General features: G+C 37.2%; 1 protein-coding gene across 4 annotated transcripts in view; it reads right to left on the bottom strand.

Annotated features, from left to right (window-relative positions):
• plce1 (phospholipase C, epsilon 1) overlaps positions 1 to 13,746 on the bottom strand; it is a 132,632-nt gene that overhangs the window by 6,174 nt on the left and 112,712 nt on the right. For 2 of the 4 annotated variants that reach the window (XM_038280579.1, XM_038280581.1), the window contains exons 30-38: positions 13,172 to 13,330; positions 12,737 to 12,872; positions 12,460 to 12,501; positions 6,456 to 6,571; positions 6,073 to 6,190; positions 3,969 to 4,106; positions 3,463 to 3,753; positions 1,363 to 1,526; positions 648 to 909 (exon numbers count right to left, since the gene is read on the bottom strand). In XM_038280579.1, the coding sequence (XP_038136507.1) occupies positions 648 to 909; positions 1,363 to 1,526; positions 3,463 to 3,753; positions 3,969 to 4,106; positions 6,073 to 6,190; positions 6,456 to 6,571; positions 12,460 to 12,501; positions 12,737 to 12,872; positions 13,172 to 13,330 (1,426 nt within the window). The remainder of the gene's footprint in view (positions 1 to 647; positions 910 to 1,362; positions 1,527 to 3,462; positions 3,754 to 3,968; positions 4,107 to 6,072; positions 6,191 to 6,455; positions 6,572 to 12,459; positions 12,502 to 12,736; positions 12,873 to 13,171; positions 13,331 to 13,746) is intronic. The other 2 variants (XM_038280580.1, XM_038280582.1) reach the window with 1 other exon arrangement.

Here is a 13,746-nt window from a genome sequence, read left to right as displayed (position 1 = left end):
CAGATGGTTTGAGAAACTCTTGTTGCTTAATTTTCAAATTGGAATTGTTACTCCTATTCTCCAACATTAGCCCAGTTAAGGAAGTGAGGTCATAGTTTTGTTAAACTGAGCCGTGGACCTCTACAGCTCCTCCAGAGTTACCATCAGCCTTTTAGCTGCTTCTTTAGCTTAACTTCTCTTTGCAGTTTCAGGTTGGGTTGTTTTCTATCTAGGTTTTTCATGCTTTGCAGGCCAATTTTTCAAATACCAGATAAAAAAAATAACCTCTGACACATTCAAAGCGTGGTATATTACATTTATAACGTAACTCTGCATTAACCTTTCAACACTTCTGTCTCTGAACATGTCTGTGTGTTTTTTTCCTCCTATTGAAACTGCTTATTCACTATTTTAACATACTTGTAAGGCTTCAGCAAAGCTAGATTTATATTCAAATTAAATAAACACAGATAAACTCCAACTATCATCTTTTCCCTACTTCCCGGTTAAATTATATTACCTGCTTCTCTGAGACATTACAACCAAACAAAACACAATCAAGTTTGTGGCTTTAACAAGAAAATATGTACAAGCTCCAGGGGTGTGAATACTTATGTAGGGAACTGTACATCTTATGTTGTTAGTTTTATGGTGTTTTTAACTCCAACCTGGTTTAAGGGCTTTCAGAGGCAGAGTTCTCTGTGCAGTAATCTGGGAGCTGTTGTTCTCCACCACGGCGAATCGCAGGAAACACAGCTCCTCGAAATGCACGGTGAACTGAAAGTGCTCGCTCCACATGGGGTTGAGGGTGTTGCGATGGATGGGTTTGGTACGGAAGTGGTAGGTGTCCACTGACATTCCCAGGACGTCTACCTCGACGCATGGGCTGCCGGAGCTGCTGCCGGGACAGACGTTCTGTCCAGAAAGAAGCTGAGAGAAGCACAACAGGAGACATTTTTTATTGCACATATTTCATTGGATTCTTCATAACAGGTGGGTCTGAGATATTTAAGGTATTCCTGCTTTTACTTTTGTTCTGTTGTATCAGTGTTTATGACATTCCAGCAAATAATACTTTATTAACTTTAGCAGGAATTTAAAAAGAGGCCAAAACTATCATCTGTAATCCAAAAAAGGCAATACAGCCAAGAGTTGTATGTGTATTTTTCGACAGGCACTGGAATTCACTATGTATAGGAAAATATGTGAGGAGATAGAAACAGACATAATGCTTGAAGAGATAAAAAAAACATGCTGAAAGAAAACTCTTCTGTAACATAAATCTTAAAGACTGTTGTCTTAGAGTTGGAACATGGAGAATAAAACAGCAGGAAGGAAAAGATCAATGCAGAAATGATGGTGCAGAGTGATGTTTAAACTCACAGTGAGGGAAAACACTGCCGGGCTCATTTTCTCCAGATCTCTTTCCATCGGACAGAACTGCTGATAAAGTGGACAGCTACGGTCCCAGAGCACAGCGGGCTTCAGAACATAGCCGCAGCAACCATTAGCTTCAAACAGCGCCGTGTTTAACTGCATGGGCAGGTCTGAGGAGGAAAACCAGAACTTTCAACATACAGAACCTGCAGGACTTTTCATACAAGTAGGCAAAGGAGTAGGAGGAACCAACTAGAAACATCGTTTCCAGGAAAAGGCGGCAGTGTCGGCTGACTTTAGGGAGGGTGAGGGACTGGTCACAGAAACAATGTTGTCAGTATGGAAAATATTCTTAAGATGGAATGAGATTGTCTCAGTGTGTTCAATCCTGACATTCTTTCAAACTCCATTACAGAGAGATATTATTAAAGCAAATATTTAATATGATTGTGAGCTTCCATGTCACATTTATCTTCATGTAGGTAGAGGTTATGTTTAAATTAAGTTAATGTTGCCATGACGAAATAGGAAATATATAAAGGAAGAAAAATAAAAAGTTTCTGCCCATTAAAAGATTTGAGTTTTTTTTTTTTTTTTTAGATATTCTTAATTAAGCGTATTTCAATATTAGAAGAAAGTAAGACAATACAGAGAAACATATTGGATACACATAGAAAAAAAAAACACTTAGAGCAGTAATTTTATTAAAATTGTAAAAAAAAAAAAAAAAAAAAAAAATATATATATATATATATATATATATATAAATATTTTTAAATATTTTTAATCTATCCAGAACTTTTCAAGTGGAAAAGTTAAAATTTTCACCTGGTTTAATTCTGTAAAAAATATTTTGAGGAACATTTTGCTATCCGATTATTAATAGATTTATTAAAAAAAAAAAGAATTATCGACAGATTAATCGATTTGCAAAATAATCGTTGGTTGCACAACATGAAGTAGGCCAAACGATCTCAGAAAGAAACATAAGAAATGTAAACATAAGCTACCCTGCCTCTTTATATCTGGTAGAAATAAAAATATTCTGAAAAGAAAAATTAGGCCCAAGTTCCTCAGCAGACATGTTTGATGGAAGCATTTGCTTTCAAGTCTAGTGAAATTAGTTATTAGAACCGCTTTCACACTGAAAACCCCAGTTTTTTTTAAACCGATTGACCATTTAACTGAAAAGTCAAGTCTAACCCTGTGCTGACGAGCTGAGCGGCCACTGTTCAACACCACTATGTGTCTGATGACAGCTTCACGCTGGGTGAGCATTTATGTCAACAGTTTTATGGAAATCTGTCAAGTAAAAAATGGAGAGCAACATGGACGGGATCCAGAGTGTACTCTAACGGTGCCTGAAACCTGCCGACAAATCTTCTTGTCAGTGCTGTGCCATGTTTCACTAATACAAGCAGGGTTGTTGGGGCTTATTATTTATCACGGGACTGGGGCGATGTTGTGACGTACCTACGTTGCTCTCAAAATCATCACATGATTTAGTATGTAAACCCAGGTCTGAGGTTCCCACAGCATGCCAGTCAGAGCTGAGGCGATTTTAACGAGTCGCTTGCCGTGTCAGTGAGCTGTTCCTACTGCTACTTAAATTTGATTTTTCTGGGGTTTAAATAGTTTTTTTTTCTGCCAGTTTAAATGGAGTATAGAGGTGACATTTTTTTCCCTCACTGCTCCATTTTCTTTATAATTGTCTAAAACTGAAAAAAATGCACAGACCTTTACTGTGATTCTTTTTCTATTTCAAATAAATGATTTGATCAAATGAGCTTCAGAGGTCCTAAGAGTCTAACGGCATTGTTTGGAAACAAGATTGTAAATGGCTTGTACTTATATGAGCCTTTTAACTGGTGACAAACAAACTCCGAAAAAACACAAGACAACAGAGACAGAACGAAGAGGTCACCCAATGCATCTAAGAGCTTTAAAAGAAAGATATGAAACAACATCTGGACCTAAAGGCTGCAAACATAAACACTTATAATCATGTAAACAAACATAAATACAAACTGCATCTTGTCAAGCATTGGGCCTTGGTCATTTGCTTTCTGGTTAAAATTTACCCATTCAGGTAAACAATGCTCTCACCATCTGTCTGATAGTTGAGCGCCACCAGCTGAATTCCATGCAACCAGAATGGAAGCGGGTTTGGGTTGGTGGAGTCGATCCTGGTAGCAGCTGGATACGTCCTGAGGAGCTGGCACTCTGTGTGCTGGATCAGCTTCTGAGAGTAGCGCCGACACAGTCTCTTGGCTGCATTCTCGTTGACAGACGAGATGTGGTAGCACTTGGGTGTGCGGATGATGGCGCTGAGCGACGTGGGGGGGTTGAGGACGGGGGATGTCTGTTGTTCCTCCCAGCTGAGTCGTTCTGAGCCACCTGTAGAAATGACCGAGAAAACTTGTGAAATTAGAAAAAAATGGAGACTGGAGGTCTATATTTGCATATCAATAAATAATAAATGCAAAAATATTGTTAATTTGCTTTCAATTGATCAATCAAGCTTAAATGTTTTTAATTCAAAAATTATATTTTCATCTAATACTTAGTTTTTAATTCCTGTTAGATCAACAGCAGCTTTCAGTTTTGCATACTTTTTCCTGACGTGCGGCTCTGAGCGGTCACCTCCCCCATTGTGCTACAGCGAGAAGGAGCTGTTCCAAATATGGACTTCCTGCTCTTTCCTCGATCTTTCCCTCTGCCGGAGCCAGACGGAGATAATGTAGATAGACCTGTATCCAAAATGTGAAGACAAGAGGGACATCTTTTATTAGAAGAAAAAAACAATAAAACATAACCTTCCTTCTCCATTCATATCGGCTCCTAATAGAGGGTTAAGAACATACAATAGTGTCCACACTGGAAAAAAAATCTAAATCTAGATGTATCATTTTTTCTTAAAAATAAATGCATTTGTTCTTGGATTGAGGAGGTAAAAGAGACACTTTGCCAACGGAACAGACAATTTACACTTAAAATGAGAAAACACAATTGAATTGTCTTATTTCAAGTGCATGTTGTCTAATTATCTTATTTTAAGAATAAAAACACTAATTGCATTGGCAAACTATCTCATTTACCAACTCAAATTAAGGGTATAGACACCTAATTTAAGAAATTTTTACTTATTTCTAGATCTCCAGAATGCAGGAACTCAGAGTGTACATACATCACTGCATCACAATGATTTTTACAAATCCGTTTTCAGTCTAAAGATTAGCTTTACCCCAGGATATCAACATTGGCATCTAGGTTCCTGAAAATCTGTGAAATTTCCCACTAAACGTGAGGTTTCTAGAACATAATATAAACAAGTTTTATCCATTTTACAGCAGAATGAGTCAATTGAACTGAAGGCAGCTCTTGCTCACCATGCTTTGCTGTTTTGTTCAATAATTTTAACCTTGCACTGTACTTGGTGAAGCATAGAGCATCTCAGTGCTAAGCACACAAAACCAAAAGCTGATCTTTTTTTTTTAATAACCATTGATGATCCTTATGACTCTGAGGTTGTGAAGTAGCTTTTTCATGAGTCACACTGTGACTACTGTAAGTAACCAAATGAAACTGAGCTGCTGCTTGTTTTTTTTCAACCAGTTATTCATGCAGGTTGAATCATCCGTTATTTTAGCTCACTGTTGCTAATAGAAGCCAATCTAGTCAATTTTGTAATTCTTTCTGTGTCCAGATGAGTAAAGCGGATCAGGAACCTTTCAAAATAAGAGGAGGAGTGACTAAATGTATAATTGGATTCAAGACTCTGAGTGTTAAAAGTGCCACATGGCAAGATTGGATCAGATAAAGAAGTGGACAAGCTGCTCTGCAGGATAAGAATATTCTTCCTCTTTCAGATATGAGTTTCTCAAAGTGAATTTTTAGTTACCTAATTTATTCTTAAACTGTGAGGAAAAGCAGAATATTTTAAATAAAACATATTTGCTTTTAATAAATGCAAATCCATATTAATTCATGATTTAAATGCTTCTGCTCATTTTTTTTAGGAGCTAAGGTGGCCACACAGCATAGCACAGAAATGAGGCATCATGTTTCCTTTCTTATATCCTACTCTCTGCAAATTGTAAGCAAATGAAACACCCGTGGAAACACAAGTGGGTTTATAAGGGTATATCTCACTGAAAGAAAAAAGAAAAGAGACAGAGAAGGAGATACTTTAGACGTGAAAGAACCGATAACGCTTTATATTTAAGCACAAAGAGAAATACTTCAGATAAACTACAGCAAGGAATGCAGACAGATTCCTTGGAATAATAAAAGTACCATCATGAGAGCTTAAACCAAAGCAAAGCGTTGTGATCTGAAGAACTGACAATGTTCAAATGTAATTGAAGTTGAACTCTTGAGTCATGAAGGAGCAAATGAAGGGTATGAGCAGATAAGAGCTCAGGATTCCAGTTGATATTCAATGCATTTTAAAAAAAACGCTGCATAATTAACTGTCATGGTGTAATATTCTTTAGAAAACTATAGCATAATAAACCAAAGCAAAAGCATGAAAACCTACAAAAAAAATAAGAATCAAGACAGAATTATTATCCTTTATTGTTCCCTCTGTGGGAAAATTTAAATATAAAAGGAGAAGGAAAACCATAACAGGAAAATGTAGAATGGAACTAAAATAGAAAGTTACTGAAGTTTAATCTCATTCTGGTGTAGGAAAAGTATAAAGTAAAACCCTACCAGGAAACTTTACAGCCTGGCAGTAGATGATGAGGTCAGAGAGCTCCTGGGCAATCTGTCTGCTCTCCTTCTTGTTCTGAGGAAGGTAAAACTCCTCACCCAGCTCCATGTCAAAAACCTGCAGGTTCAGATACACGTTTAAGAATGCATAAGATAAAGTCCACACAAACAGCAGACACAGCTAGGATGATACTAAAATGAATCTAAATTAGGCCAATAAGCGATAGAAACTTAATTTCTTGGCTAAAACTGTCTTTATCGTTTTTAGTTTTTACACTGCACCAGAACAAGGGAAAAAAATTATATCAAAAAGTAACAGCACCGGTAATAGATATTTCCTCCTCCAAAGGAATAAAGTTGGTTTATTACTTTAGGTTCCTAACCTTTCCTTTGCTCTGAATCATGTCCGTTTTCTTTATCCTCTTCGGCAATTCGTCAACACTTTGCTCCTCTTTGTCTGCCGGGCTCTTAGAGTCTGGTTTGTCATCCAGGATGTTATCTGTACAATAAAATACATCAGCAGAGAAATGAAACCTATTCAAATTTAGCATTTTCAGACTTTTACAGTCGTTCTTTAAGCAAATAAATACATGACTTAATCTCAGCATTTATTAATTTGTTATAAGCAGCACAAAACAAATGTTTGAAACGATGAGTCGAACAAATGTGGACGATCACATGAAAATTGACTATTTGAAGGACTGAGACATACCTGAGATGCCCTTCTTTCTTATTAGAAACAGCATCTACACCTACTGGGCTTACATGTGTAGATATGAAGTTGTAGGTAAAGCTCAATATATTATTAGCACCTTCAGCCGATTTCTTTAAGTTATAACCTGAAGGTAAAGCAGCACAGCAGGCATAGCTGGGTTTATCTGAAGCGGGAACACGAAAGCTTCCTTTACAAAACACTTCAAGAATAGCATCAATTTTAATCCCTCCACCCTGTTATTCTAGGCAGCCAAATTTATTTTTTGAAAATTCAACGTGAAATAAATTAGTGGTGTCTCTCTGCGTGGAGTTTGTATGTTCTCCCTGAGCATGCGTGGGTTCTCTCCGGGTACTCTGGCTTCCTCCCACAGTCCAAAAACATGACTGTTAGGTTGATTGGCTTCTCTAAATTGTCCTTAGGTGTGAGTGTGTGTGTGAATGGTTGTTTGTCTCTGTGTTGCCCTGCGATGGACTGGCGAACTGTCCAGGGTGTAGCCCGCCTCTCGCCCATTGACTGCTGGAGATAGGCACCAGCACCCCTTGCGACCCCACTCGGGACAAGCGTGTAAGAAAATGGATGGATGGATGGATAAATTAGTGGTCGGCATAAATTGATTTTATCAATCCAGATTAATCTCACTGTTATCATGGAATTAATCTAGATTAATCTAGATTAAAGTCGCTCTTTAAATTTTTCTCAAAGGCATTCATGATGTGTGTGTGTGCTACCTCCAGAATTTAAGTTTAACTGTAAAATCACACGTAATTCCGTCTATTTCATTAATATTTTGACAAATTTATAAATACTTTTTTTGCTTTTTTGTTACTGTGTTTTGCTCCAAAAAAAATAGTGTCCCACTTCCAACTGTAGATGATCCACTTTAACAATATAGTCTCAAATATAAAAAGCCAAATGGTTCAATGACACGTGATTTCTGACACATACAGTAGACAACACGTGTTTAACACGTTTTGTTTGCATGTTGTTAACGTGTTTTCTTCGCCTTTCAATCTGTCACATGTAGTTTACACATTGAGAGTGCATTGAGAATGCTTAATAATCGCGTCGACTACACATCAAGTACGCATTGACAAGTCAAATACATGTTGACTACATGTTGAATTCATGTGAGTTTGAGCCATTCAGCCACTTATCCAATTTGAGCCGGTGGTTGCAGCTTATTTCCCATTGGTTGCCAAGTAGTAGGGTATGGCAGGCAATTTTGACATTTATTAGCTTGACTGAATATGTAATCCAGATGTCTCAAATGCAATTCTTCCTAGTCAAAATGAGCATTTCAGATATCTAAACACGTTATCGCCGTTAACGCAGCCAAAAAATAGAAAATATACAAAGATAAAAATACTTTCTGTTTCTGATTTGATACATTATATGTTTCAGATAATTAAGTGATTTTTTTTTATGTACACACAGAGATTGCCTGGATCAACACAAAATGGCATTTATAATGATTAAATTTTTTAGGGTAGAATGTGATCCAAACGAAAGATTTCCAAATTAATTCCCCTTAATCAAGCAATATTCTGGGAAGCTGAGTTTAATTTCAAGAACGATATGAAGTAGGCTGAAAAGAGTTAAACAAAACAGGCCATGGCCTGGTCTTAAAAAGGAAGACAATCCCGGCAACTTAAGAAAGACACTTCTAAGGCTCTGGGACTCCAATGAATCACAGTTCACATAACAAGGACATAAAACCAAGGAATATTCCCGGCAGCGGCTCCAAGAGTGAATTAATGACTCATCCAGAAGTTCACACAGGAACCAAGAAAAAGTCTTCAGCAGTGAAAGCAGCCAAGACCAAATTTACTGGTCAAGAAGCAGGGGAATGTGTTTTTTTTTTTTTTTTATCACATTTATCTATCATCCTCAAAACAACTTTTGGGGATTCTTGAGTAAAATATTATTTAGACTGAAGTAACTTCAAACCTTCTGGAAGGTTCCATTAGATCTGGCATAAAACTAACACAGAATTGCAGAAACAAAACATTTTATTAGCAATCACACATGTTGCAGGTAATGTGTTAGTCTGGGGGTGTTTTGTTGCTAAACTACTTGCTACTTTCAGAAAATTCAATAAAATGAGTATATCCTGCTATCGGTTTGTGAATGTAAGCTGAATCCCATTGATTTATAAAGCATTATTATAGAACTTCAAAAGGCTGACATTAAAATGGCTAAATACACTAAATCAGATTTTGGGACGACCTAGTTAAACTTCATGTTGCAGTTCAGTTCGAATGCTGTGGTATGAGCTTGACGGGAAAGGTTTTCTGCAAGGCAAAGGATTTCTCCCAAATCAAGAGCTTTAGAGGTCATTTAATATCATTATTATTTAAATGGAGACGATTTGAAAAATCTTTTCCTTATAAAACTAAATTCTTTGAAATCTACATTTTGATTTCTTCAGGTTATGGGGGAGTATTCTGGAGATCTAAAACATTTAATGTGAAGAAAAAAAGAAGAATTTATAAGCATTATAAGCATTTCTGAAGCAGAAGCTCATTTTAATGCCTGTTTGAAAACAAACATTTAAAACTGTAAACCCTTAACTGTAAACGGAAGAAAGAGCAGTAGTCTCCGACGCATAAATAAAAGCAAAAACTTTAACAAAACATTAAATCTTTGGAGAACTTTTATGTAGAAAAACATAATTTCCAACTTTTGGAATGTTCTTTAAAAAAAAAAAAGTTTCGCAAACAATATATATTCATTATCAGTCTCCAGATAGCAGCCGGAAGTCTGGGTTAAAGTGTAACAAAAAGAGCTACCATTCAATCAGAAATCATGGTAACTCGCCAAACTACAACAGAGATGTATGCATTTGGATATCCAACTCATATGAGTACTATATTCTATAATATAAAAAGAGACGGTGAAATATTATTTACTTGACAAAGTAAAATTTACTGGTAAATATTTCTGAGCAAGTGTTGCAAAAAAAAAAAGTCTACTAAAGCTCTACGAGGGGTTTATCAGACAGGGATGAGCAGGGAATAGCAAAGGGCAGGGCTGGGGCTGGGACCAGGAAAGGGTAGTTTCCCCTGGTTTGTTGTTCAGTGCAGGGGCAAAGCAGGGCCTGAGAAACCAGATGGCTTTGTTTTGTTTCCTTGATGAGTTTGCCCAGTCGCTGGTGAGGTCAAACAAAGTATGGAGAAAAGGAGGAAGGGGGATCTTATTTTTGTGAGGCAACAAATAACTTTACAGAGGACACTAATTCTTAGGCAGTTGGTGTAAAGTGTTATAGATAAAAATCCAATTTTAATCGCATTTACATCTTCAGGACCAATCAGTGCAGACGTGCACAGCAGATTCCTGCAAATAACTTCATTTAGACTGTTTTTCTGCAAGAATACGGATACATTTCACATTAGCAGACAAAACAGAGACTTAAAGAAACATGAAGAAATCTTAGATCAATGGTTGATAAAACAAAGTGTCAGATTTCTTTCTAGTGTTCACATATATTTAATCTGATGTAGATACAAGCTTAAAAAAGTAAAGATTAAGCATAATGATTGAAATGTTCATAAACTACACACTGGTTGCAGGGTAGCGGTAATAAAAATTAAAACATCTAGGTTTTCTGTAAGCTGAGGCGTGTAAAATTCTACAGATAATGGGTTTCTCATGAGGGCAAGTTTGCAAACAGTTGAGTTTTTCACTTTTATTTTGTCAAAAATCATATGTAATAAAGAAAAAAGTCACAATGAAACAGAATAAAGTTTTGCGTGCCGGGAACATGCTAGAGAGCTACGTTCAGCAGAGCAGCAACTCGATCTGCTAAAGCAGACAGCAAGCGGTGACAGCAACAATCACTAATGCACTCCTTCACACTCCTGTTTCATCTGAAATCATTCTGCAGTGGTATAAAAGCGCATAGAGCCAGTTAACACCAAATTATCATGGTATCATGTTAAAACACACAGAGTCTCTATCAGAATGGAGTTTTAATGCAGCCATTGTTCTGTTAAGCCCCTTTAACCTTTTCCAACTTTGCCAAATAACAGTAAAACTCAGTGCATTTAATTGGGATTTAATATGATAGACCACAAAAAGTAGTGCAAAATGCTTAATTGGAAAGGAAAATGACATGTTAAAAAAAAAAAGCTTTCCTCTGTAGCTCTGACTATATGTTTAGGAATTTTACTCCACTACAAAGAAACAAGCCCGAAATCTCGCAGCCTCTAACAGGTCTTCTTCCTTAATTACATTATATGTAATTAAATATAATGGAGAAACCAAACAACCTCCGCAGATGCATGGCCCAACACAGAAGAGCGACCTCCTCAGGAGAAGACTTGGTGGTATATCTACACCTTATGGACAAAGGACATTCTTTTGAGGGCAAAGAAGATAGGTGGTTTGAGAGGGGCATGAAGGAAGCCATCTATGTTAAGAAAGAAAAACCAACCTTAAACAGAAGGGGGGGACTCAGATTTTAGCTTTCAAAAACCTTCAATGCAGAGATAGAGTTAATTCCTTCCTGCTATCATCGCAACCCCCCGCTCCTTACAGGGAAACAGAACACCTCGCCTTGTTAGCCAGGCCAACAATTCCCTCTAACGACACTCCCTTCCAGAGACAAAGACAAGTATCTGGTATTGCAGGCTAACAAAGAACCCAATGACCCCCATTCCTAAGAGGCGGTTCGATTGGTTCAATTTGCTTGTTTTCTAAGCCAAAACAATTGTTTTTGTTCCACTCTATAAAGCCTCAAACTCAACACTAATTCTTACATTTTGAATTGAAAAAGGAATGTAATTATATCCATCTTTATGTCAACTCTGACTACCTTCTCTTTCAATAGCATCACACCGCCACTATCGTGTTTTATTGTTTCGCAGAATGTAGACATATTTTTTTTTTTTGGTACCATCTGAACAAAGCACCTATTTCCACATGTTTACAGAGTCTATCTAGTGGGAAACAAGATAATTTCTTTAAACAGTTGCTTTCTTATTGCTACCTTTTCATTAAGGCGTAAGTTTAAGAATGTTTGACTAATCAAACTGTTATGGATCTCTAACCATGGGACTCATGGCTACTCGTCTCACCAAGCTTGTATGTTTAGAAAGAAGGCCATGTTGGGTGTCCTGAAAATGTTTCATACATTTACATTTAACACAGCTTTGTAAGATGTTCAAAGCTTCCAATATTATATAACATAAACCACAACTTTCTCCCTGACCTCTCTAATGTGTCCTTGGTCTTATTGGTCCTGTTTATTTTTTTAATCCATATCAGAAACCTTCATACAATTTTCACGGGGCAAAAGAAAACAACACGTTTATTAATATTGTAACTCTTGAAAGCGATTGGCTGGACTAGATTCCATTCATGAGTATTAGAGTTCAAGAACTGAATTACTTTTGTCAAGAAACTAATAAATTATAAAGATGCACGACTATATATCCCCCTGTATGTGCAATATAAAAAAGTCGAAGGTTATGTGTTTGTAGTTCTAATGTGACAAAATTGGAAAAAATGTTTAAGGAATACAGTACAACTCTTTCAGCAATTCTCTGTAATTTACAACAGATTATAGAATCTTTTGAAGAAGGAAACAAGCTTTTTGACCTAGAGCTATCTCCCACTGCACAACAATTACAGAAGAAACCCTACAGCCTAAAGAGGTGCATCAGGGCATTTACCTTCAAGGCCATATGAGGCAGTAGAGGCTGTGAGGACATCAGCTAAGAGGAAAAACAGCAAGAAAAGGGGAAAATGAAACGAAAACATATACGGCGTCAGCAAAACACACTCAGCTGTTAAAAAGAGGAAGAAGAGAATAAAGAAGTAAACAGAGGCTGAATCAAAGGGGACAACACCAACATGTTAAGTAGGGTATTAAGGTTTGAGTGAACTGAAATCCCATCGGGCCTCTTTAATTGATTACAGCTTTAAAGTTAGTGTAATAGTTACCCTTACCATCTGATAGAGACTCATAATCATAGTCATATTCATCCTCATCTTCTTCCTCTTCCTCATTAGTGTGGTTGCTGGGGGAAGAAACTCCCGGGGATCCATTGCTTGCCTGGGCTTGCATGTGTGCCAGCTGGTGAGCCTATAAAAAAAGTACAAGGATAATGATCTGAGAAGAATCATCTATACCTCTCTGATTATTTTAAATTTTATGGTTGTTATCCGTAGAGATTGCAAAGGCTAAATGGCTGTTATTGCTGAATAGAAATAGTGCATACATTTCAGCACATTTGCATCTATTATTTATGTCCCACAGCACTTTAAATGATCAGCGCTGCTGAATATATAATAAACTAAAGCGATCCGGAGGTTTCTTGACGGAATCACTTTTAGGAAATATAAATTATGCAAACATGTAGGTGGGAGCTGTTTTATGCCAACCTTCTGTTTGAGGATGTCCACCGGCGCCTGATGGGCTTTGAGCTTCTTGTTCTTAAGGAGAATCTTCCCACGCAGCTGCAGGGGGGATGGCAGGTGAGGGTCATCGCTGAAGTCGCCCTCAAACAGGAAACGAGTCACAAGACGTTCCCCAAACACGCTCTAATGGAAAAAGACATTCAGATATGACAGATGACATCAGCATGATGTTTTTATACGAGAGGATTTGTCATGTGGAAGAGATGGAAGTGGGGAAAAAAGGGGTCTGAAGCTGAAGTAGAAAATGAAACTGAACCCTGCAAATAAAACAAACAAGACCATGGTGATGTAAGCTGCTGAGGGGCAAAGAGCTGTTTGAACTTGAAAGAGTTCAGTATATCAAGATGGCCAGAAGTGGGTCCCCAAGGAGGAGGAAATGATGTGAAGCTTTTTTAGATGAAAGCATGAAGATGTTTTCATGTTTTTGTAGTCCCTCTTGGTGCGTGCATCAACTACAGTGAAAAATCTAACATAAAAAAGCAATTATGTAAAAAAGGAAGTAATGGAGATCCGTTTGAGAATTAGAGCAATTAGGATTG

This window comes from Cyprinodon tularosa, unplaced genomic scaffold (genome assembly GCF_016077235.1).
Source record: "Cyprinodon tularosa strain WSP-4 unplaced genomic scaffold, ASM1607723v1 ctg161, whole genome shotgun sequence".
Lineage (NCBI taxonomy): Eukaryota > Metazoa > Chordata > Actinopteri > Cyprinodontiformes > Cyprinodontidae > Cyprinodon > Cyprinodon tularosa.
The sequence above is the reverse complement of the archived record's forward strand: the minus strand, read 5'-3'. Positions and strand labels throughout refer to the sequence as shown.